General features: G+C 40.0%; 1 protein-coding gene across 1 annotated transcript in view; it reads right to left on the reverse strand.

Moving 5' to 3' along the window:
- Positions 1–27,419, reverse strand: part of MTHFD1L (methylenetetrahydrofolate dehydrogenase (NADP+ dependent) 1 like) — a 141,633-nt gene that overhangs the window by 108,001 nt on the left and 6,213 nt on the right. The window contains exons 5-11 of the mRNA XM_058020302.1: positions 26,913–27,013; positions 25,915–26,039; positions 18,735–18,846; positions 13,928–14,007; positions 13,122–13,219; positions 9,141–9,314; positions 1,240–1,376 (exon numbers count right to left, since the gene is read on the reverse strand). Coding sequence (XP_057876285.1) covers positions 1,240–1,376; positions 9,141–9,314; positions 13,122–13,219; positions 13,928–14,007; positions 18,735–18,846; positions 25,915–26,039; positions 26,913–27,013 — 827 coding nt within the window. The remainder of the gene's footprint in view (positions 1–1,239; positions 1,377–9,140; positions 9,315–13,121; positions 13,220–13,927; positions 14,008–18,734; positions 18,847–25,914; positions 26,040–26,912; positions 27,014–27,419) is intronic.

The following is a 27,419-nucleotide window of genomic DNA, read 5'->3' on the forward strand; positions in this document are numbered from 1 at the left end:
TGAAACACATGATGCACCCAAATAAACATGATTTCCTTAATCTTGCTGGCTTTTTTTTTTTTTTTTTTTTTTAAGTAGGTAGCAAAAAGGGAATTCTTGCTCTGAAATGAAAAGCTACATTTGATGGGTGGTGCAGGCTCTGGCTATGTAAATCTGCTTTTGCCTGGATTTAGGACACAGTCATGCACATGCAGCTGCTGGGTGGAAAGACAAAGCAGTCACAAGCAAGCACTGCTTCTGAATGAAACCTTCACACCCTTGCCTGGGCACTCCTTCGTCTGTACATGGTACAGGCCAAGAAATTTGCTGTTGCCTACACACAAGCTGAGTGGAGGGATTAAAGCACTCACATGCACCAGTCTTAGCTGAGAAGCACCAAACACAGGAGCCTTCTAGCTGAAGCCAAACTCGTTAACTTAAACTTCAGCAAAGCAAAGCAGAGCAGATGGGGGTGCTTGCCCAGTTAGGCACCAATTTCAGCTGAGAAATGGCAAAAAAGAGATTGCATTACTTCCTGCTGCTGGCCGGTATTTACAAACGAACGGAGATGGGGCAAATCTGAACCAGTGTCATGAGCTATTTAATCAGCACATCAGTCTCAGTACATTGTTAGGACAATGGAGACAGGATGTTAACAGCATTGAAGATGGGCTTGCAATCTGGCTGGGTCTTACCTGGCCCTCAGGCTCTTAAAGGGTTTCTAGGCAAAAAGGCAGCAGCCCACGATTAGAGGAGACAGCTCAGGAGAACAGAGAGAAGAGGTTCAGACCTAGCCAAACGTGTGCTGCTGACACAACTGAACCACAACTGCTAAATTCCTTGTACTGCTTGTGAATATCCAATGTGGAGCCTTTCTCAAGGAGCAATTAGACAGTAATATTTAGAAATGTATTTAAAGAGTCCCCATGTAGAGGGGTGGCTGGAAGAGTGTGTACTCACACAAAATTCCTCATGGCTAATTACATCCCTCTGCCTTTCCTTATGTTTAGGGTTTATCTGCATTATCAGTACATGTTAAGTGCAGGAACATAGGTATGAACCTTGCACAGGAAGTCATGTGCAAGAAACCTTAATTTATTAGTTACATACATATTAAAAAATCTAATATGCTATGACTGGGACAATCCACTGAGTGAAGCAATTAAGAAAGTAAAACAGAAGAAATAAATTCAAAAAGGCAGAAAAGCAGTATTTCCTTTTAATCTGAAAAAGGTCATAGGTTCTGCAAATATTATGTACCTTTCACTCCAAAAGTAGGTCCTTGAGAAGGCTGTCTCAGACAAGCAAAGGAATTAATGTTAAGGTGTGCAGTAAGCGCCTGAACGAGACCAACTGTGACTGTGCTTTTCCCCTCTCCTAGGGGTGTAGGGGTTATTCTAGCAAAACAAGAAAAAAGATTAATCAAATTCTTTGCTGATGTCAGCCTGGCTATGAATATCAGAACTTAGAGCTTTTGATTTCAATGAAGAATATTTGTACAGCAAATTTCAATAAGATTACTTTATCTTCACAAAAATACTGCCACAATGTTAGCCCCTAGCTCAAGCTGGAATGCTAATATACATGTGTCTTCTATTTAAGCAATTTACTATGATAGCAGAAAAAGAGAAGGTTATTTTGGCATAAGTTCTAAAAAGAATATATTGAATTTAGACATTTTTATTACAGCACAAAAGTCTCACCAGTTTCATTAACAAACCATCCATCACTATACTCTAAGCATGTATTAATATTTTTCTGCAGTAATGCATGAGATCTTTTATTCCCACTGTTCAAACTTTGAATGAAACAATAGAATATTTTAAGTTAAATAACCAACGCTTTTCTTTGTAGAACTCAGCTATGCCTCTCCAGCTTCCATGTCACCATAATCCTCAACAATGACAGAGCAACTGCTTTTTAAATATAACAGGACACAAAATCCACTATATTCAATTGAACATGATTCATTGTACACTTCTGTTTCAGAGATTTAAGGGCAATAGGGGACAATGACAATCATAGTCCATACAAAAGATCAAAAGCCTCATGCTACAGCTCCCATATTTAGACCATGACTGAAACAGGACAGAATTTTTAAAATACCTGCAAACTCAAATCACAGACTCTAACCTCCACTCTATTCTTGTCCCTAGAGAAGACTCTATTCTTGCTCCTTTAATAAAGGGACAATGACAGCTGATTTGGCAAGTAGAAAACTTCATCAGCCTTCAGTGAACAAGAGACACCTCAGTTTAAATGATCCTCTCCCTACTTTCAACATCAGCACATTTGTTTATGATCCATCTTAAAAGTGTGTTGGGGGTGCTAGGGTTTTTCTTCTCTTTCTGTTTTTCTTTCTTGAGGTATGAACACATCTCATGCCTCCAAAATGCATTTCAATGATTCTTTTGAGGCAGCATTTCTCTTTCTGATTGGCAAAAGAAGAAAGCCCCAGTCTTTTTCCATTCACACCACTCTCACACAAATCTTCCCTTTTGGCAAAGAGTATCCATTCACATTTTTGGTGCCTTTTCTACCTGCAGAGAAGTACTTCAGTGAAGCTGATGTAAAAACTAGTGCTCATTCCCAAGGAACTACAAGCACGCACATGGATCTAGTCAAAGGGGAACCCTTATCTTGTGACCTTTTCAAAACTTGAGCTGAAACATCTAGCTCTAATTAGAAACACTTCCTTCCCCAACTAGTAATTTTTCCAAGATATTCCTATCCTCAGATCACAATTCAAATGGCACAAAAACATTAGAGTAATTGTAAGAATCAGCTTAGTTCAGTCAGTTCACAGACTGGCAAAAGCACTTCTTTGTCCCATGAAAGAAAAGAGATGAAAAATGTTAACTTTTCATAAATCTATCTTTTACAGCATCATCAGATCCTTGGCTTTTACTTTAAAAAAGATGCCCTGGATAGATCTATCTGGGAAAATGTGGGGAGTTTGGAAGTAAGTCAAATCAACATCTTTATACTGTTCTAGGGAAAAAAAAAATTCAGAAATGTAGTCCTTTAACCAAATTTTCAGTGAAATCAATGGGGTTAAGCACATCTATAAGAGATTCCCTGAATTTTTCAGTTTGAACTACTCTTATGTGACGATGGGCCACTTATTTGGGCACTTGGTTTTAGCAATTTTCTCCCACATTTTATAACATTGTGTTCACCAACCATCAGATTCTAAAACATCATCAGTAACTTACTATTCGTTATCCTAGACTACTCAATTATCCTAGAATGGCACTTCTTTGACTTAAAAAAGAATTCATAGAACGCTAGCAAAGTATCTATGTAGAGCCAAAAAAGAGGTGAGAGATTTAGAGCATATCCTTCATCTCAAAAGCGGTTTTGGTCCCTGTTGTTTTTTTATCCATACTGGGCCTTCTTATTTTCTTCTGATCTACTGCAGGAGCACAGAATGCTACTTCATTTCTTTTACTTTCAAGTCTGCAGTTCCTAGAAGAAAGGATACTTTTAATCTCTGCATTGTCAGGACAAGGAGCCCTCAGGGCTTTACTGTTGCCACACAGATAGCTTCTTTTTTTCCCACCACTCTTTTTCTCATCTCTTTTTTGTCCCAGGACCTTTACTGTTGCACAAATGTGTTTCTTTCAGAGCATCACAGCCAGGTTAACTCACTTATACTACCAGTTTCACCTTCTGACTACTGCCATAACACTGGTTTCCCCAAACCCATTCAAGTAATTCTTAGCATGGTTTTTCCTTATCCCTTGTTCTCCTCTACTATCTCATTCACTTTTGTCTATTGTCCTAATCTCTTTTACTTGATCCTCTTATTCCTGTGCATTAGAACCACATTTAAGGCATATAAAAGTAATCCTGAGGCATTACTGTGTTAAAAGACTTAACAAGGTGACAACTCATGAAGCAATTATTTAAAAATAATAACAAAGAAAAAAAAAAAACCAACCAAAAACCAGAAAAAATAGTAATGAAACACTCAAAAGAAAAGTATTCTACTATGAAAGAGACACCTGTAATTGTTTACTGGAAGTTGCCAGTAAAGAACTTTCCAAAAACTCTGTGCACACAATGGCTGCACTACTAACAGAAAAAATTACATTTGCAGGGCATCCTGTTGGTGGCTACCTCTATTTTTGAGCATCAGGCATATGAAGTTCACACTTAAGAGAATTCAGAGACACAATCCCTAGTTATTTACTTGGTTTCAGGTCAAAATGTGGCAGGTGGCTGATCTGGCATGCACAGCAACACAAGGACTCTTTACAACTCTTATGAAACCAGGAAAATCAAAGATGCAGCCTTCATCCAGCAAAGACAATGAAACTGCAATTGACAAATGCATAAACAGAATGCACGTTGGTAGCATAAAGAATAATATCTCCTTGTCACAGAAGAAAACAACACACAATCAGGCAAGTGTCACATTACTAAAATGCTCTGGTAACTTGACTGGCCTACTCTAACATGACACTGTAATATGAACCAGAAAGCACTGAGAGTTTTCTATGAGACAGACCTTTTTCCAGAAAGCAAAAAGAGCTGCTCTTTCATTAAATTGGCAGGAAACCTCAAGAGCTAAACAGTTATTTATTAGTTTCAACAGTTACCAAAATCTCAGCTTTAAACATTAGTTAAAAGACGAAGGAAAAAAAACCACCTGAAATTTAAAGAAAATTCTATTCCAATAATTTTCTCTTGAAAGTTTATTTTAAATATCTTCCCTTTTGTACCTGCTGTACTTTCATTGGGGTTTATAAATGAAATAATCCACCTAATCTGTTTTGTGGACATTGAGCTGTTTTTGCTGGCTACACTACTGAGCCTACACTCTTGCAGCTTAGGTCACTTGCTCACATGGGTATAAAATTACAACTGCCAATGGCTAACTTTAGCTCAATTGTGCAATGCTATGCTTTAACCTTATGCAAATTAAGGAAAAACCTCCTTCAAAATGCAATAGATTTTAATGAACTTCAAGAGACTTTAACAGCCATTTGCATTATTCTTCAAATTTCTTTTGTATGTTTTCAATCAAAACACAGAAACCCCACAATAATTTCCCGCCTTAAACTTTGCCACCTACCAAGCAGTCATCAGCTCCCTGGCAAAGTAAGTTTTCCATAACATTGGAAAGCCTTCTCTCTTTATGTATATCCAAACAAAGATAAGAATATGCAGACTTTTTGTTTGTTTGTTATACATCACATTAGCTTACAGCAGAGCTGTTTCTGTGGGAAAGCTACACGAGGTCTCCCAAAGAGAAAATAAACAAACAGGGAGACATACACTGCACCAGCTGTAACCTCCTCACAGCTACACCAGCCACCGTGACTCCAGCACGAACTTCACTGCATATGTGACAATTCTCTTTCAAAGTTTCTATGTTCAACTCATAAGTATCAGCAGATTCAAAGATTTTAATGAGTTCGTAACTCATGTGATCCACATGGAAACCTGCAAAGCCAGGCTATGGAGGCCATGGGCAACTGAGTTCCCACCTATGTACGTCTCCCATCCTAGATTACAACTGCCAAAGATGTATTTCTGAGCACAGAAGTGTTGCAACTGCTGTCACCTCATCGAGATGAGGCTATGGCAATGTTGCAGTGGCATCCTTGGGGTGGGACTGGAGCTTCCAAATACAAAAGCACAGAGGTCATTATGAAGCTAAAATGACTGAACAAAGACAGGAACAGACTCAGGAATCCTCTACTGCAAACTCTCATAATCCACTACAGACTCATACACGACAATCCCAATCGGGACCTGAGTAATGACATGACCAATACATGACAATTGTCTCAACTATGACTTTACCTTGGACTGTCAGACAATTGAGGGCATCAACACAGGGGCATTTTTCTCTCTTATCTTTCCCTGTATCTTTCCTCTAATTTTTATTTTCCTTTTTTCTTAGCTTTTAATCACCTTGCAGCCCAAGGAACACAGTAAAAAGAAATACAATGCTTTTTTCTTTCTCCATTTTTATCTCACTGAAAACGTAGTTCATCACAGAACAATCTATTACTGTTAGGAGAAAAGTACTGATTTTAAATTTTCCAGCATTCAAAATCCAACACATTTCTTGTTAAAAGCAGAATTGTATTTCATAATTTTCCCACTTTTTATTCTTTCTTGTCTTGCATTTTTGAAGTGAACAAGTTTGCAGAATTATCTGCTAAAAGTCACAACACTGGAGCATTTAGAAACAAGATACTGAAACATACACACACACAGACATAGATTCTAACAAACTGCAGCTGTAATTTCATATTGTGTCTGTGAATATGCCATGTACATGCTTGAATACATGATTAGGTTACCCTGAACACTAAACTTAGCTCCTAGGTCAAGCACAAGCTGCATTTCATTTGCATGCTCTCAGCTGGCAATGAGTGGAGGCAGTTTGAGTTAACAGATCCTGTGATGTATTATTTAACACACTAAAATTCTGTTTGAAGGCAGTGAATGCCCAAGAACCAATTGCTCCACAATAACTTGTGGCTCTGCCCCCATAGTGTTTTAACACGAGCCCTAGAGCAAGCCAAATAGAAAAGAAAATAAAAAAGCAAGAATGAAAAAAAAAAGATAAAAGAATGGTCTCCATATAGAGGTAAATGAAATTTATGAAGAAATAAAGTCTTACCCCTATTTTCGGGTGTCATGATCTGTTCATCAAACTCATACAAAGTTTATAATACTTCAGCATACAAAGTTTATAATGGATGAGACACTTAGCCATATTTGCTTGCATTTAGAAGGAACAAAAAAGACTGCAGTTAGCAACTTTTTAAAGGGCCCTAAACCTTCCATAGAGATAAAAAGGTACATTTCAGTTGTATTTTCCTGCTCAGAACAAGAAGTTTGGTCTTTAGCATATCAGGAATAAACTAGACATGCATCTGCAGCAAATATTTACAAATTCCTAGACATGGTGAAACATTTAAATCTGAATGTGCAACTAAAGGCACAAATGTCACTGGCTGCATCATGGATGGAGGCTGGAGGTTTTGCAGTTTCTTGAATACACGCACACTTTACACTCTTTTCACACACAAGAAGTTCCCATCATACATTTCAAATGTTTCCACCAGAACTGTAAGTATAAACATATATCTTAAATATTTCGTCTGAAGCATTGAAAATTTATTCTGAAGGCTTCATTGCACTGCATCATTCTAAAATAATTTTAAAATATCTTTGGTTACTGTGAACAAACATAATAATCCAAATAGCAGGTTCTGGTTGACCTTGCCTTGGCAAGGGAGAGAATGAAGGCAAAGGGGGATATTTCACTCCCCAGTTTCCACACTTCAGTGATACTTGATTTTCATTGCATTGAACACTTCCCCATCAGACAGAGTTCCCTGCTTTTCTTAAAATCATTGTCATCTGCTACAGCCATTTCAGCAAGGGAGAGCAGCTGAGAGCATATAAACACACATTATATGTATATTTTATATGTACTATATTTCAAAGTCAAGCTTTGAACTGCCTCAGAAGAGAATGTTCCCACTATTGTAGTGACCCTGCCCAGGCACTTCTGCAGCAGATGTGGCTTTGCACTAACCCCACAAGATGCAATGACTCCAGAGATGTTACAAATAGCAACATATTGCATCACCAGCTTGGCTAGGTACCAAACCCAGCCCTTTGTTTCTGAAACACCATTCTGTATTGGTATATTTTATGTAAACTTAAAAGAGGATACAATTTTCTACTTTTTGCCAGTTTTTTATCTTGATGGTCAAAGCTTCTGCATTTCTTCCACATGCAGATGCACTTCTTTCTGTGACAACTGCTTGAGACAACTTCTTTGAAGGAGAATGGGGGACAAAGCAGTGTGGAGAAATGTAAGCGCTGGTGCATGCAATCTGACACAACTTAAATCCACCCAAATGGGGCTCTGCAACTTGTTATCTTTGCACCTCCAGACATCTTCAAGTAACCTCTTCTTCTGAGAGAGGTTTGTTGCTAGGGAAGCCTGGATTGGTCTGCAGCATGATGACCACCTGATGCTGTTGACATCATGACCATGAAAATACGTGGCAGCAACTTTCTTTAAACTCAGTCAAATGCTGAACCTGTTTTTGTTTCTCCAATGCCACAAAAACCCAAACCAAAATAAAACTATGCCAAAGGAAACCAAGCTCAACAAGCTGTTATTTCCTTCTCTTAACTGCTTCAGCATCCTCCAGGAATATCTTTAACACTGGACTTCTATCACATAGCTTTGAGGAAAGCCTCATATCTTGCCTGCCTCAGCTTTGTGACATAAAGTCAGACTAAAACAGCTCCATCTCAGTGCCAGAAATCCAGGTTGTTCCCACAGGAAGGCAGTAAAGCAAACAGTTCAAGAAACACCATCCAAGGTGAGGAATCCGTAGGTAAAGGTGGTTAACAACAGCCTTCTCCTTCTGCATCAGCCAAAACTGCATTTTAAACCTGACTGGTTTTAGTTAAAAGGAAGCAACCAATAGTTTAACTCAGAATATAAAGACACACTGCAATTTAAGTATTAATGAAAACCTTCACATGTTTGTTCACAAGTAGAAGTTTCCACTTAGTAAACCAGGTGAATGAAAAAGTTATGTCACTGAATGCAAGAAAAACCTGAAGCTCTTCAGAAGAGAAGTGCATAATTCCTGCTGAGCATTGCATTTGCTATAATCGTGGGAAAAGCAAGCAGGATAAGCCTGCCTGGAGACATGTCTACATTTCAGAGAAAAAAACATGGCTTTTTAAACTTTGTAATCTGTTCTTCAATAAAAAAAGTATTTATTGTTAATATCAACAGATTAGCATCTAGCTTCTGTTAATGTTTGTTTATAAACAGCCACAATGCAAGCAGCCTTAAATATCCAAGTTAAACATTTAAAATTCTGATAAAACAGTAAGAAAAACTCCACTCACCAACATTTAACAGAATCATAGAACAAATTACCTTTTATAAAATTTACTTTAATTCAGTAAAATGAGTTTGGAAGAAAAGCTGTGTTACTTCAAAGAAGTTCAAAACCTGCTCGCTGTCAGAAAAGAGCAACATACAGATGAAAACATTGAAGATTCTTATTTGTACAGAGTATAAAAAAGATGTGAGTTGCATGTTTATATTAATAAGAGTGGAAACAGCAGACATTAATGACATTACATAGCATTCTTACCCAGCAACTAGAACATATTTTCCATCTGGTTGATCCTTTAACCTTTCCAGCAGGGACAAACGTACTTTGGCTTTGGTTTGGCCATAGATCTCAATTTCATCTGTAAGCAATCCTATCTCCTTGGCAAGTACATCAACAGCTTTTGGACTCTGTGCTCGGGAAATCTCAATATCACTGGAAAAGAAAACAAATAGGAGCCAGGAGATTTCTCTCAGCTTAGGTGGTCGACAACAGAGCACAAAACAACAGCAAATAATCCAACAATGGAGTTATTGTAATGAGTTTTTTAATTCCCCTCTCACATTTTATTAACCAAACCTAAATATTAACTAACACCTAATATAACATTGAAAATCACATACAGAGTTTGTTAATTGTTACAATTTCATAGAGAGCTCTCCTTTAATCAGATTCCAAATATTACGTAATGCTTTCATATCAAGCTAGAAACGTGTCTGCTGGATGCTCAAGCACGTCCCACTGGAATGGATGTTTCTGGATTTGTTTTTCCCTTTTGTTCTCCTCCCTCACAGCATATTTCAGCACATACAATTTACTAAAAAGTGCATGCATTCCTTGGCCAACAGTCACACAAACACACTCGCTAAACCCGAAGCTTGTGCATGCAGTGCCTTTCATCCGAGGGCAGCACCAACATTGCTGCTGCCCACGAGGGCACCAAAGGAAACAAGGCATTTGAAGACCAACTCATGCACTTCTAAAACACAGCTAAACTAAGAATGGCCACAGGGCAGGAGTCTACAGCACAGGGTTCAACCAAGACATCCACTGAGCTTACAAACTACCCCCAGCAAGGGTGAGCAGTAGCTGAGGCAAGCCACAGATTCCCTGAGGGAATGTGGCTGTAGGGGACACTATTGTAACTGCAATTCCTGACCTGGACAACCTGAGGTCTTTGGATTTAATATTCCATCATGCATTTTGCATTTGTGAGCTTGACCTCGTTGCCCATTATGTCCACATAAGCATGTAGAAGCTGTAAGCTCCTGCAGCATGGAAGCCCAGGGGCTGGAACACAGGATGTGAAGAGTTGTCTCCTTGGGCTTTGAATTGCTCACACCTAAGAAATTATTTTCAGCCTAACCAGGCTAAATTTCTTCCTGTAGTTTCAGATGATCACAGTATTTTTAAGACAGAATCTGGCAGTGTCATGAAAGCTCATGTCCTGAACTTTCAAACATTCTGCAAGACCTTGAATATCCATCAGTGAACATAAAACTACAACCAGATCTCAACTCTGTGTGTGTACTTCAGCCATTCTGCATCCACTTGACAAATGATCAGTCTGTGCCAACTTAATGGCTTGGAATTCTTTGAGAAAATCCTAAACTGGCTCCATTATTCATTTATAGCTCTCAAGTATCCCCCTTTTGCACCCCGCAGCAGGTAAGTGAAACCCAGAAACCACCCACCCAAACAATGGCATAATCCAGAACTACAGGACAAGGAGTTACTCAATCACAGTACTAAGCTGGAACCTGCTTTCTTTCAAAGACATACTAAGTGCATCCTCTTTCACAGAAGGATATACCTTTGGCTTCCTATGTGTGACTTCAAACACAGCTAGCCATAAAAATTAAATGAGAGCACAAGATGGAGTGGCTTACAAACATCACATTGCAAAAGACCATCTGAAGTTTTCACTCAGAGCTTCCAATATATAAACAACTAAAGTCCCAGAAAACTCTTGCTAAATTGGTGATAGTGTGGTCCCTTAAAGATCTAACCAATTAAAAATTTCAGAGTGACTATTTTCCTTAAAATAATTGATGCATTTAGCAAGGGGAGAAAGATACAGACTAATACGACAATATTACTTTACATTTTTTTCCTCCTTCTAAATATATTTTCCCAAGACACAGAAAATTAAAGACTTGGTTATACCTGGACTTTAGAAGTCTATATTTGTTGCTGACTCTTTTAGTCTGACAAAATATTCTCTGTATTGGAAATACCAGAATTATTCAATATGTTATGTTATTCAGTGTTGCTGGAGATGTGCAAAAGTGGTTCTTCTGCATGAATGAAAACTATTAAGCAAGAAGGCCACCACTGACAATGCTAAGTGATAATTTACAAAATACAGAAAAATGTAAAAGACGGAGGAAGGCTCTACATCTACTCACCTGACATTTCTTTTTTACTGCATACTGTAAAAAAATTTTCCATTCCATTTCCAATATATTTGGAAATACTTCAACCCAGATCTCACAGAAATCAAAAAGCAGATGTTCTTAGTTTTAGTGCTTAAGCAGCTTTGCCTCACTTTCAATGAATACTCCATCTGTTTCCACACAACGTGGTGTATTACTGAAAGCTTACATTTTATTACAGGATACTTCCCATCTGAAGGGATTTTTTACATTTAAAAGAAAAAGATTGAAAAAGCTATAGACTGAGTAGATAAATGCAAGTCCTATTACCAATTATAATCATATATATTATATGATGGTGTGTATATATATTTATACACCATTATTTATTAATTATCTAATTATTGATGTACTAAACACAATGTCATAGAGAGGGTTGGGAATACCTTTTTGTGGGTATTTTTTTTTACCATCACCCTCATGACATCACATACTTTAATCGTATTACTGAAGGAGAGTTTTTTAGGCTTCATTTCTAAAAACTGAATTCTAGATTTCCAGAAAAAGCTCAAGCATTTCTGCCTCCTTGTGTCCCTGGTCACAAGGGAAAACTCATTCTTTTGGCATCTCTGGTTTAAATTACATTTGTGTTCATTCCCATTGAACTGTTGTAAGAGACAGTGAAAAATAAATCAAAATACAACATTTTGTCACAGCTTTCCAAAACGACACCAGCAGGATTCAGAATTACAGAATCACAGACTGGCTGGGGTTGGAAGGGACCTCTGGAAGTCATCTGGTCCAACCCCCCTGCTCATGCAGGGGCATCTAGAGCTGGTTAGTTGCCTATGTCCAGGTGGCTTCTGAATGTCTCCTAGGATGGACGCTCCACAACCACCCTGCACATCTGTGTCAATATTTGGTCACTCTCACAGTGAGGAAGTGTTTCCTGATGTTCAAATGGAGCTTCCTGGGTTTCAGTTTGTGCTCATTGCTGATGGTTCTGTCCCTAGGCTCCACTGAAAAGAGCCTGCCTTGTTCCTGTTTGTATTACTGTACATTGTATTTAGACACACTGGTAAGATCCTCTTATCCTCCAGACTATGGAGTTCCAACTCTCTCAGACTCTTCTGGTGAGAGGTTCCTTCAGCATCAGCAGAAGCAGGCGTATCAATAAGCAAAAAAAAATGTTGACACTTTCCTCACTTTCAAGCCATTGGTTCCTCTCTCTGTCACCCAACACAACCAACACACAGCAAAGCACTTCAGCACAGTAAAGAGCTCAGACTGCTTTAAATATCAGAGATGTCAGCAATCATGCCAAGGCAGACCTGAAATCCCTGAGGCCCAGACACGGGCCTTGGGAAGTGAATGACAGGAGCTGATTGAAAAGATTCTGGCTATGAGAATAAATATGCTTCCTGCTTTTCACACCCACACAGGAATTTAAAAGTCTAATGCAGAAGAAAGTACTTCTACTGAGGGAAGAAAATAAATACAAACTCAAATGCCACTGAAACCACTGAGCCTTAACTAAACACCTTCCTACACCAGGGTTCAGCCATTAGGAACCTCTTGTCTTTTGTATTTCTGTTGGTGTTGCACAAGACTTCTCCTCCCTTTGACAATGAAACCTTCCAGCTTCAGGACTTCATGAAATAAAGCTTGGCTCCAATGTAAAAATCAAAGTAAAAATCGATATCAAACAGAAGCCCACAGTCATGATGAAGCATACAAGAGAATGGCACAACATATAATCCATATAAGATTAGAAATTATTTAGGCACAGCACATTTTTAGGTTGTCACACTTGCTTGCTCTTTTTAAAAATATTTTTCACTTTTTTTTCTTTAGAAGCACTTATTACCTGGGCACTGGGGAGACAGGTTGCAGTTTCAAGCTGTGGAGGTCCCACTTCCTATACTGCTGGGACTGGATCCATCGCTCCATGTTTTTTACCATGTTCTGGTTTTAAACAAGAAAACAGCACACAACAGCTGCATCATAAAGGCTGAACAGCAATTTCAAACAGTCTCTAGAGTATGTTGAAATAACTTCCACAGCAAAGGCTAACAAAAAGCCCCAAACTTAAAAATTTTTCCATTTCATGGTTTTAGGACAAAGTAAGAGCCACTTTTCTATTGTATGACCACATTTCAAAAAGAAACAACCCCACTAACAGATAAGTGGCAGAGAAGATTCTCTAATTAGGCAGTTGGACATTTTATTCTGATTAAGACAGAGAATTACTATTCTTCTCTCACACCTTAAAAATAATGGAAGATACTGATTGTTCACTGACTGACTCATGCTGCTTCCAAAATTAAATAACATAGCTTTGGACCCTCTATCCATTTTAATGCAAAAATGCAGATACAATTAATCTTCTCAGTCTTACCAGAGTGAATGACATTAGCCTATTGACACAAGTGCTTCTGCCAACCTTTACTGTATTAATCACAATTATGAGATGTCTGATTTTTAGTTTACCTTTCTCTAATTAAATGCAACAGGTATTACTCTATCTGACTAAGAGCTGCTATTAAAATGGAAGCCATGTAAGATGGTCAAACGAGTAAAACAAATACAAACTGTAGAAGCAATTTCTGCAACTTATAGAAAGAGCAACAAATCTGTAACTTTGGTACAATCTACAAACAGAGGTACACTAACCTGCATTCTCATTGCTACTGCAAGAGAACCAACAGTCTTTTCAGCAGCAGGGTTGTTCTGCTGACCATAGCTGTGTTTCTCTGAAAAATATAAGTATGGCAGTTATAAATCACAAATCTTCTGTGAGTGGGAACATGTGCATTTGAAAGTTATATACAAATAAAAAATTTCTGAAGATTGACTTGAAATTTACCAATATTACTGACAAAATTATAGGTGGCTTCTCTAATACTTCAAATGAAACCAACCAGAAGGATGAATAGACTATGAAAATCAGAGAGTAACTGTATGTTCTGAAACATATTACACAAACCCACACAAAGAAATTCGCACAGCTGTATTTGAAAAGCTACATGCACTCTTAAACAGAACACCTAAATGAGCATGGTAAAGACAGTCTTCTCTTTGACACACACACTACAGTGGGCAAGAACAATGAAATGATCACAAATACCATACAGGATCATTATAACTTAGAAATAGTAGATACAATTTTTTTATTTTTTTTTAATAGCAACAGTTATCTTCATCAGCATGATACTAAAAGCAGATATTCTGGAGAGTCTACACAAATCAGAGTGACTTCAGCTTCAGAGACAGTTATAATTGTTTCTAGTGGCAATATAGCAAATGATAATCATACATTAGCTACCCCAACTAAACATATTATTTTGTCATTTTGCTATAATCCTTCTTCTGGCTTGTTCTTCTGTTGTTGCTCATTGACTTTTATCTAGACACAATTTCTCCAAAATTCACATCCTAGTCTCTGTGGGCATATCAAGGCCGTGGCCACGTTCTGAAGGGCGTAGATATAATTGTAATAAAAAATAACAATCATACGCTGACAGCTTTAACCTTTCTGCCACGGGGGAACTGAAGTGCAAGCCCTGACCTGGTCAAGCTCTTGCTCTGTTCACCCCTTCTGCACTGGTGATAAAAGGCTCACGTTTCCTTGCACAACCATCCCTCCCCACAAGGGTCCCAGAGCAGCAGGGCACAGCACCCTCAGACTGCAGACAGGCTGGCAGCCACAGCCCACTCTCCCACATCCACTGCTGAGGGAACAGGAGACCCTCCCTGCAGACCCTCAGCCTCACTCCATGTGCTTCCTGACCCTTTCTCAAACCTTCCTGCCAGCAGGCATCCACACATCAGTGACACAGCTAACCAAGCTGAAGGCAACAGTCCTCATATTAAACTCTAATTCAGAAAGTGTCTGAAAAGTCCTTCTTCTTGCATTAACACTTGCAATTAAAACAAACAAACAAACAAAACCCCAACAATTTCTTCTGGAGATGCTCAGCTTTAGATTTAGACAGAGGAGTTTTACTGGAATAGTCTATCACAGTCATAAGCTGACTCTTGTTGCTTTGAGACCAGGCTGGGAGAGCTGCCAAGCAGACAAATGAAGTAGGAAGAATGAAGTTTAAAATCCCCTTTCAGACAGCTGTGCTTTACAGAAACATTTTGACTTTTTATGTTATTTGGCTTAATTCAACTATTTTTATCAGGGCAGAGCTAGCATGTGTGTAAATACATATTAGAATGAGACAATTCCCTTCAATAAACTATTTCTCTCAGACTGCCTATGCTACACAGTCACCCCACAAATGACTAACCAGGCTTTTACAGGGGTGAAGGGGAAGCTAGAGGTGAAAGTCATGCACGCATGGAGTTAGCAAGACAATCACAGGATTGCAACAGCCCTCCTAGGATAAATTTTCCACATGGAAGCTGCAATAGCACTCTCTGCTTTGGACTATGGTCAGATCAGCTGAACTTTAGATATTGTGCTCCCTCCTCTGATTCATACCCTATTGTGCAGGTGAGTGAGAGCTGCTGCCAGGTGCTACCTGCCTGCTCAGGCAGCTCAGAATAGAGATGGGGAAATGGTTGAATTTCCCACTAACATACTTAAACCATGTGGGTTTCAGCTTTCAAGTGACCCCAAAGGAGCTGGACATCTCAAATAATCTCAAATAATTCTGGCATCCTTAAGTTTTGTTCAGAAAGTTACTTTCATTTCCATACATTCGCATATAAACTATATTCCTGCAAGACTCTACCAGCACTCACCTGATTCCAAGATTGCCAGTGCAACAGAAGCAGATGTTGCACTGCTAGAAAATTGCAGAATGTTTTAAAATTGTGATAATTTAAAAACCTTTGGCCAAAAAAAACACTTGAAAAAGAATTGTCACTTTGAAGTGAACATTTTTATCTCTACTCTCCTGATTTACAACATTACACTTCCCCAGTTCAGCTACATCCTTGCAAATTCTGAGTGCTTTTAAAACATGCAAGTGTGTTAGACAACATGCACACCCACACAAGTTGGAAATCTAGCCACCATCTACCAAGAACAAATGTTACTTCATGGCCATTATTGCTTTCAGGCTTCATTTAGCTCCTGTGACCCCACAGATGTTAAGTCGGACGTTTCTAAAGCAAGAAAAAATCCAGAACAATTTCCAAGCACCTCAGTCAGATTCCATGGAAGTCAAGAGACAGTTATAAGACTCAGTTGTTTCTCCAAGGTCACAACTACTCCGCAATGGGCTTTCCACAAACATCTTGCATCTAAACTAAGTGCATTCTTCCTGTCAGACACCTGTGTTTCATGTTCCTCTCTAGTAAGCCTTGAGACCAACATTTTTATAGCTGGTAAAATGCATTTCTGCTGTAATTTTGGAGTTACTCCAAAGTTCTGACAACCTCAAAAGCATTACCAAAAGACAGATAGACATTTGGTAGAGTTCTAGCTAAATTATCTTGATAAAAATCTCATGCTGTCTTTCAAAAAAAAAAAATGCAGTACTCAACAGAGTGCTACAACTTGAAAAATGCAAAGAGATGTATATGCTTACGCCAAATCTTACACTTCCTGCATTAGAAATGAATGTTACTGTGGTGTGTAATGCAGTTTTTCTAACAACACTTTCAGAGAAGGGAAACACTAATATTATCTATAGTCTTTAGAGTAACTAAGGCATGAAGATATTTAAGTCTTAAGATGTAGCATGCAGTTATACTGCATAACTTTGAGGCCTGTGAAGGCTCAGACTCACTTCTCAATGCAGAGAATTAGGAATCTGAAAGTGGGGCTTGCACCAGGCAGCACACAGTGCTGGGAGGGTCCAGTCACTCCTGGTGCCCACTCAGGCTGCATGGACTGGCTCATCCCACCCTGTCACAACCACCCCAGGTCTGTCACATAAGAGGTTTATACCTTCAGGATTAAAATGAGAGGAGATTCATATTTATTTATTTTTAGGTATGACTGCTGTACCACCACTCCCTCTCTTCTCTATTCCTTTCCCCCTCTCCCCCAGTCCTCCTTCATGTAAGGCTGTGTCATACTAGTAGGCTGGGTACCTGCTCAAGAGACCTGTGTGCCAAGCTCTGCCCTACAGATACTTAACAATTATATCCAAAAACCCCTAGGGGAAGCAAATGGGCATTAGAGATGCAAGGATTCTCTTTGTCACTAGTACAGGAAAAAGAAAACATGAATTCTTTTTGGACAACTTGCGCAGCATCAGGAAGGGAAAAGGCTTGGTACCCACCCTTGACATCCTCAGCAGGATCAGAGATCTGCTTTGGGAGGCAGACAGTGAATGTCCAAATGCCTTCAGACAATCAAGTGAATAATAACCCAGATCTCCACACCTGCAGTGTCTGTTCAAGTCAAGGGTATATCATGAAAGACAAGGAAAAAAATCTATTGCTAAGGCCATGCTTTGCATGGGAGCAGCAGCTGCTCTTTTATGAGCCTGATCTTGCATTAGCTCTGCATGGAGTACCTGCTTCATTTGCCCTTAGGGAATATCCCTAGTTTAAAACCCATGCAATTAGGTTTTCTCAGCTTTATGCTCATTTCCACACTTTTGGTCAACAGATGTCAATCTAGTGCACTTGTGATAAGATTTTAAAAAACCCCAGATTAATCAGTCATGCTACCCATGTACTTCCTCATTTTCCTATTCATTTGCAGCATAATCTCATTGGGATGCTGAGCAGTCAAATTCACATACACACCAAAAATCTAGAAAATAATCTAGATCTAGAAAAATCTAGATATTCATAGAATTTTAAGAAATTTTGCAGGAGATGTAAAATTACATGTTGTTTATTACTATTACAAATTATTCTAGCAGCAGAGTAACTTCTGGGAAGATTTCTTAATTTTATTCCAAGAAAATTCTGTAACATTTTTTCAACTGAGAAATCATTGAACACATACACCCTCCACAACAAGTTAGGGGAAAAGGAAGGAGATGAATCCAAACCCTTTTTTGTTGGAAAAATGACTGCAGGAGACATTCTGCCTCTTCTTAACTACACATGATTTCTGCACTCCCTCCTGCACCACTCTCTGCAGCTTCACAGCACTTTGCAGTTGATGTTTCTTCCCTTCTTCTCCTTTTCTCATATTCCAGGTGAGCCCACAGAAGTCATAGGACAAGACACTACACAAAACAGCACTATGTAATAGCGCAGCTGATGACCCAAAAAAGTCAACAGATGATGACTTTTGACTCTGAACTCTCTGAATCCACTGGGTCATTGCTTATCTAACCATCCTGCTGTGAAGAATCTGTTCCAACCTTTCCTCTCCCACCTAACATCTTTCCCCTATTCATACACCAGAGAAAGGTGTGCACATGCCCTGTGCACACTCCTTTGAAGGCCCTCCCAGAGATGCAGCTTTTAACCACGCTGCGTTGTCACCAAGATGCCACACGCATCCCAAAGGCTCACTGCACACCACTGGCAAGAACTGTTACCTTTTATCACCTCTTACCTGGCAGAGGATCACGAGCACAGTTGATGATGGTGGCCCCAGGCTTTGTGCAGCTCACAGGAACATCGTGGGGTTTCGTGCTGCCGAACACCACCGCGTCTGCGTGACGGAGCTGGGCACGGCCCAAAGCACCCCCAGAAACAAAACAAGCACTTCATCTTAGAAACACACACTCAGATAGGCATCTTAAAAATATTCACACTTACACCGCAATAGCCTTTTGAGCAAAGCCTTTACAGACAACAAGAACAAAAACTGATCCAAACTATCCAAACTGATGGTTTGATTCTTACCTGCAATGAAACTTAATAGCATTTAAAATTAAGTTAGGTAAACAAAATGTGAGATCGGGTGAATGAGGTCAAAGTGTCAATATTTAATGGGAATTATATCCTTCCAAACAAAAAGTTCTACCATTGTCCTAAAGTCCAAAATAACTTTGAGTAACTTAAGAAAAAGAAGGCTTGAAAGACAGTAAATAGGGACTTATAAAGAGTACAGTCAGATTGTCTGACAGTAGAAAACCAGGCCAGCTGTCAGGATTGCAGGATGGCCCCTTCTGCGAAGATCACTGCTTTTGAATACCAATTAAAGCACTTCTTTCCTTCTCAGCTCATGTCTGCTAATCACTGCCCCTGATTTAGCTCAACCCAGCAATGTTGGAGCAAAAATGGTTACCACAAAAATTCTTATAATCAAAGACCCAAGTGCCTTTCTCTCCCCACTTCCTCTGAAACAGTGTCCTTTACCAGAATCACCATGAGATGATGGACAGCACGAGAGGCAGATGTATTAAGGTACACCAAAAAAGCAAAACACAGACATAGCATTGCCTCAAGCCTGACTGCAAAAATTATTTCAGAAATACAGCAGCTTTGGTAATATTTTGGATAAATGTAAATTAATTCCAAGTGTCACAAACCCAGTGAGCCACTCTGTGAATTGATTTGTGACTGACAAGAGTTCCAGCTTCTTTTTTGGCCAAAAGTGCTCTGACACAGCCCTGCCCAACACTCTTGCCAAGAAAGAACAGCTACAAATCTTGTCAGGATAACAGGTTTTTGGCACAGCTGAGCATCCAGGAGGGGAGAAGAACATAACTGCTGCGGAAAAGGCAGAAAACTAAAAAAACTCCATCTTCCCCTCAGAGGACCCAAGGATGGCCTAACCCTCCTTTGAGATCCCCATGTGGAAACAACGCCAGAAATGTGGGAGAAGGTTTACTTGCTTGACAAATGACTAATGCAATGAGCTGATTCAGGCTTCAGTCACAGGTCCAGCAACACTCCTGTGATTGCCTGTGCACAGCCATTCAGCCTTGTTCAAATTGGTCACACTCCTGAGTCTGGTGCACATATCAGCTTACAGGCCACTCCCAGAGGGGCACATAAGTCATAATGCTTGTCCAGTGTCAGGTCAAATGATACTGGGAAATCTGCAAGGAAATCTGGATAAAAAGATGCTGCAATGCCTCATGTACCAAGGATACCAAGCTGAAGGCACACTTTGCCCTGCAAAAAAAGGAAATCTCTGCTGTAACAATCAACATCAACACAGAGAAAAACAGTAATTTTTCTCAGTTGCATGATCACAGCCTTTTTTTTTTTGCAAGGAAAAAATAATTCATATTCTAGCAGTTATAAATCATATACTGTAAGTCAAGATGCCTTTCCATGCAAAGCCTCTGGGACAAGGACTAAGAGCTTTGCACAGCGCTCAGCATCGTGAGTTGATGAACAAGTTGAGAGCTGTATGCAACAAGTAATAATTCTGATGAATGTTCAGCCAACATGCTTATGACAGAATTGATTCAAAGTAACTGTAATGTCAGAAGACAACTGATGGAACCAAATATTCATCTCTATGACTACCGACCCTAATGTTGAAAAATGTTCTTAACAGCTGAACACAATTATTTTTGTAGCCAACATTAACGGTGGTTCGGATAGCTAACATCACACATACCCATAAATTTTAGCAGAAAACCAGCTGGACCTTTCATCTCATTGCCCTGCCCCACCTCCTCCATGAAAAAAAGTTGTATCACATGGCAGCAAAGAGTTGTAACACAGGTTCAAGACACACTGATTTCTTAGAGTCTTCCCCAGTGTGATTTCCTTTCCCTTATTTCACAAAGAAAACAATATTTTATGTGCAACTATTGAAAAAGTTCCTGCAGAGTCAATAAAATATATTTATCACAAATATTTTTGAGATTTTTTTTCCCCTGTGAGTATTTTTTAAATGCATATCCAGAAACTGGGAGAGCAAGTCCACTGAAAGCAAAATACTTGTGTACAGAATTTTGGGTATCCTTGGAAGAGATTTATGTGATCTCCACGCGGGAATTTTAGTTTCACTTGCAAGAAGTTGTGTCCATGCCTCCTTTGCTTTTAGATTTTTCTCTCTTGCCATAACCCACCCTTTTGACTGCCTGTTTAGTCACTAAAGCAAGAAGCAAGCCTTGGCATGTTTGTTCAGGGTCAACTCCTACATCAGAAACTGATCACGGACGTGAGAGATGGAAAAGTCCAATGAAATAATCACAGTTAGCCTCCCTTGGCAAATGCACCACAGGCCCTGCACAGAGGACACAGAGGACACATCTGACAGGAACCAGATGTTATAGGCAGCCACAGCCAGAAGGTCAAGGAGATACCCATGAGGGAGAGCATGTGGCTGCCTGCCTCATGCTTCCTGGACAGCCAGGCTCCATCCCATCAGGCTGGCCAGAGGAAGGAATGACAAGCAGCAGGCCAAACCCTCCCTAATGCACTAGGCAACTGGCTGCAGACAAAGCCAAGAGTCCAGCAGTATCCTGCCTTCTCACCGGTAAATATTTTTTCAGTTGGGAAGAGCTGTGCCAATAAATAATCTGCAACCTTACCTCATAACAAAATATGATCCCCTCCACCAAGATTTAAGTTGAAGCAGATTAAGAAGCACCACCCATTCCCAAGACAGAACACCAAATGTTAAAACAACAATACAGACTTTCCAGCCAAGTATTAAATGATAATGGCACAAAGTAGCTGTATATTACAGATCACTGAAACTCCATTTTGCTGTGAAGACTGCATAAAATTTTCATTTTTCCGCAGTTTAAATGGACTGCTACAAAAGCCATTTTTAAATGCATGATCAAACAGAGTAAAAATTAAAATTAAAACTTGAAATGTAGACCCTCAGAGTCCTGGGTATGAAGCTAGGCCATATAAAATTAAAGAGATGTGATGAGGAACAGAAATCTGATTAAAAGTTTTTTCACAACTCTATCAAAAAAGTCTCTTTGCACATCAGTTTACAGATCAGGTTCCACTTTAACCACAGCAATTCTAACTACTTTCTGAAATTTTGAAATTTTTTTCAGTCAGTGACTAGTTTCAGGTACTTTTTCCACCAAGGCATGTACTAATTACACGGTTTCTTCCAGCTTTTCCTGCCACATCACCCTGAATGCACTTGCTCTACACAGTGCACTTGAAAATCAAGCCCACGCTTTTGCTGTGGGCTCCAGCCTGCCACTATGATCCACACTTTAGCAACCGCTCCTCTAGCTTACAGACAGGGGATACACTTCAAAATTGGAAGGAACAGAGATGATGTGCATAAGATCTTGAAGTGGAAATACTTTGTCTACATCATCATCATTAGAAACACTCATGGAGCTTCCCTCTCCTCACCTCTTACAGGATCCATGTGCCTGGTCTCCTGTTCCTTCATGCTTACAATACAAAATGTATTTTTATGCCCATAGCAAGAGTCTAGGTCTTAACAAGATAGTAAATAGCTAAGAAATGTCCAAGAGTTTGAAGCTCAAGTGTTGGTTCTAAGGAAAAGCACACTGTGGCCAAAATTACCTCTTTTTCAACCTGAAAAGGAAACTCCCAATCAGCACTCCAGCTGAACCACTATCATACTTCTTAACCTTGCTTTTGCAAACAACTTTTCTACTCCTAATTATACCTAGACAGACCAATGCTCACTTCTTTTACAATAAAATTGTATGATAGCAGCTCTCTTAAAACAGGCATGATGTGGTTCACACACGGAGAACATTAAAGATGATGTGCTGAAATAATGACTGACTGAATTTAGATGACTGAAACAAGATTCTGTTTTCTTACAGGTATTAAATATTACCGATGTTTTGGCAAGAAAATAATCCATTTTTTTTTTCAATATTAATCTACTTGACAACTTCCTTTCAAACTAGAAAGCATAATTCTGACATAAAAAAGGATCATAGACACCAGCTTCTATTCTTCACATGTAATACTGAACTGACTTTTGGGGAGTCCTATTTTAAAATTACAGGGGACATGTCCCTAAAAGTATGTCACTAGGTCATACTTCAGGCACAATGCAGTGAATGTGCTTTGAAGAGCTATCTACACAAAGCTTAACAGAATGATAACATCTTAAGTATTTTCTCTAAGATGCTTCTGTCTTTATCTCTCACTTTGTAATTTCTTTTACATTGAACCTATCAATGCAAACAGAACAATATTTCTTCATGAACTTCACAACTTTGCACAGATGTGCCAGAACGTTCTAAAATGCTTTCTTGCATTTGTGAACTATTAGAAAGCCCAGGAAGCTCAACAGTTCTGAAGGACATGGCTCAGCTGTGCTGTGAGAACTGAAGGCAAGAAAACCAAAATGGAACAAAAAGAAATATTAATAATCTGCTCAACTTAACAAAACATGAAGTGGGGAGGGAAAAGAACATTGAGACTGTGACCATTATTTCAGATAAAAGCAATGAAATGGAAATGTATCATTATTTATTTTATTCCTTTTTCCTGCCATAAGACAGAACAGGCTTGCTTTAAAGGAGCACATTAAGTCAGATGGCAGATGACATTATGCTGTTTGTTAGGAGAGCTACCCCTATGTTTTCAAACTTTTCCTAAGGTGGATTAAAACATAGTTCCTCTTGATCATTTTCAAAATATTTTTGCAAAAGTGCCCAAGTGAAAAAAGCAATAGTAAGGCCATAGCAATACAAAACCTCATCCAAAAACCTACAAACTTAGTGTTGTATAACTCATTTAAATTAAAAGAATTTCCAAAGGAAACACTTGTTGTTATGCTGTCCTTTTTAAAAAGATGAACAAATCATCAGAGCTAGTCTAAGGTAATGCAGTAACCACTTAAGAAAGGCATTACATGGTTAAGGTCAGGGTTAGTGCTCCAATGCAAATAGGCCTGGCCAATGGATTACAACAAATAACATTCTCCTACCCTTAAGATAAAATTCTCCTTTCCTGGTATATATTGCAAAACAAATGCATCTCAGTGAAAAAATCCTACTCTTCATAAGTTTATCCCTCACTTCCTAAATGAATTTATTATGCTACCATAGGTTATACTTCCAAACAACTGCACACAAACTGCCACCGTAGAGAAAGGAAAAGTTACTGTCCTGTGTAGGAAAAACAAAACATGAATTGATCCTTTCAAGTCTTTGAAAAACTTAAACATCAACTAACACATTTTCTTACTTGAAATTCAAATAACAAAAAAAAAAAATCAAGAGAAGAAACCTGGTGAACATTAAACCTGTTTTTCATAATCAGCATTTTAAACAAGCAGAAGAATATAAATTCTATAATCATGTTATCTAACAACATTGTCATTCAAATTCAAGTTGCTACAGTACTTCATTGTTTGGTTAGAAATTTGTGCTTAGTTTCTGACTCTCCAGCTCCTGGGAATATGAAACAGGATAGTTTTCCCTGCATGCATTAGATTTTATCAAGGAACTAGAGTTAACTATCAGAGTGACATCCAGACAGGTTCAGCACAGCTCTGGGATTACTGGTGACATGCTGCTCCAGGTTCACAGGTGAGGAAGAGGAAGGTAGGTTTCCCCTGGGCTCTGCTGATTAGACCCACAGGCAAAGTACAAACTCTTTTATTGCCAAAAGTGAAAACGAACCTGGGAAGACTTAAGTGCACAAAGCCTCAAACTTAGGCTTCCCATTCTGTTTCCCATCAGTGGCCTGATCCAAGAGGTAAGCTATGGGGAATGCCAAAAAGCAAAGCATGATTATGGGAAAGCATCTGGATGGAAAGAAACAGAATTCTCTCCAGCTATTGACAGCACTGCACAAGCAGCTCTGGGCCCAATCCAGATTTTTTGCTGTGAACCAGTGGAAACACCTCTGGCCACCCTGTCACCCACCCCATCCAGCCCAGAGCAGTCCTCTAGCACAGCCCCAAGCAGTGAGAAATAGCTGAGGAATGAGACATGGCAAGGATCAAGTTCACAGCACTCCATCTCCCAGAGCGCCATGTGTTTCCTAAGTGCTGTCAGTCACTTAAAAGCCCAGAGCTGAGACAGGCCTGGCAAAAACATCCACAGCTGTGAAAACACGGGTGTGCCAGAGAACTTTCTATCACAGCTGCTCGGATTTGTTTCCTGCTCCTGTGGGCGCCTCCTCCAGTCCGACACCATCGGTTTGCCTTGGCTGCCACCCTGCGGCTCGGGCTGTCCAACACAAGAGCTGTCCCCAGCACCGAGCCTGTGCCCTGCTGCACATGCCCCCAGGACAATGCCACCCCAGCTGGAGCATTCTGTGAAATCTGGGACTAAGGAACAAACTGTTACGTTCCACAGGAATTCATACCAACTTCTAACTTGTGTCTAAAAGTTCTGCAAAAAGCAGACAGGGAGATCATGCAAATCCTTCAGTTTAAGGCTCCTGAATTTCTTTGAATTCTTTTACGGTTCTCTTCAAAGATAATGATTGGGATTTCTTTGTCCCAAGAGCAGCAACACTTTCAAACCTTTAGAACACAAATCCAGTGGAAGTAATTTCATGCAGATGACAGTATCACAGGACAAGAAAAAAAGAGCGCATTTCTCTTGCACAGAGACAAAGCAAAAGGGAGAGCTAAAACATTTGTTTGTTGGATTCCTTTGGTGTAAAATAATGAAGTTAGAGCAGCTGCTGTTACATGTAATATTCTGGTAGAGGTCAGTGTTTGCACCATTTCTGAGCAAGCAGGAAGGAGAAAGGACCCTAACCCACACTGGCTACCAGCAACCCCAGTGCCACCTGTGACTGCCACGAGGAGTCTCCCTCTTGGGAATGGCAGCTGAGGGCAGGGTTGTCAGGTGGGCAGGCAGTGGGGATGCAGGACGAGGCCAGGCAGACAGAAGAGCACTCACCTCACTCTGCAGCTGTGGGGCTCCCCAGTGGCAGCTGAGCACGGCGGCTCCGCGGCGCTGCAGCACGCTCTGCAGGGCAGCTCCCTCTGCCCCGTGTGTCCCCACCAGCAGCACCTTCTTCCCACCTGTGTGACACAAGGCACGGCTCTCAGCCACCCCCAGCGCAGGGCACCAGCACCAGCAGCTGCATGGAGCTCCCCCAGGCCACCCTGGGCTGCAGCACTGCAGAAGGGGCTGCAGAGGGGCTCAGAACAGGACAGTGCCCTGTGCCTGCACAAGCACAGCAGATGTGCAGCACTTCTGGAGCCCGTGCAGTGACAGCAACCACGGGTCTTAAGGAGTTTCCTGGTGACTCTCTAAATTCTAGTAAGCAAATACTGTTCTTCTCGCTTTCTTTTGCACAAATCCCTTCATTCATATTTGTTACTAAGTACATTTAATCTCCTGTTTACAGTTCTGCTACAGAAATGCTCGCTTCAACAGTTATGAATCACTTTAAGAGAGACAACTTCTGACACACTGCCTTAAACCAACAGTGTCTTCACACACAGTAAACCTGCTTGTTTAAATCTGCCATTTCAGTGTCAGCACTGACACAGCACAATCCAAACCAAAGGATTTGCTCAGCAGCAATTTACAGGCAAACCTGGGTTTCCCCAACTCCTCACACCAATCAAGACAATCAAGTGAAATCCCCAAGTGATGCCTGTATTTTCTGTTTGGAAGACTCACATGTCTTGTGTGTCTTCAGTGAAATTAAACCTCCTGATGGCAGCTAACCCCTACCCAAAATCTGTAGGCCTGAGGCCTGTTTCTACAAATACAGCATTCAGATGTCACTGAGCAGGAGGACACCTTGTCACTAGCAGGAGATAAATACATGTCAGGTAGGAAAGCAACACAAAAGAGAAGACACAACAAAGTCAGATTATATTTGGCTCATAGCCAGGATTAAAATAGGCCAAAATTAATGTAATGATTGTGATAGAAGGGCTCACCTATATCTTCAAGAAGCTCCATCACAGCACACACTGTAGGAGGAACCAGACAGTCACAGACATCACCATGTACCAAACGTCCTAGGTTTACACTGGATAATCTGCAGTGGAAAAATATGGAAATTTAACATAAAAAAGAGCTTGTGTAGCATAAATCCCCAGCAATGCTTGTAACATGGCTAAGAGCTAAATCCCAAGAGCAAACATCTCTCACAAAAGCAAATCCTTTGGCAGTCATGTACTGCAGCTAATTTGTATCATCCCACACCTCAGCTAGACAAACACTGAGCCTCAAGAGAGGCCAGGAAAGGGATCTGAGTTAGAATGGGTAACACAATCCCAGGATACACAGGCAGCTCTTTACTAGTCACCATGTCACCCATAGCACACTGGGCACAAGCACTTCAGAGGCTGCAGTGAGACCCGACTGGCTGCCAGAGACAAGCTGGCCTAGGAGGGGGCAACAGATGTGTTCCCATACTGACAATATCCTGTACTCCACATAAT

This window comes from Melospiza georgiana, chromosome 3 (assembly GCF_028018845.1).
Source record: "Melospiza georgiana isolate bMelGeo1 chromosome 3, bMelGeo1.pri, whole genome shotgun sequence".
NCBI lineage: Eukaryota > Metazoa > Chordata > Aves > Passeriformes > Passerellidae > Melospiza > Melospiza georgiana.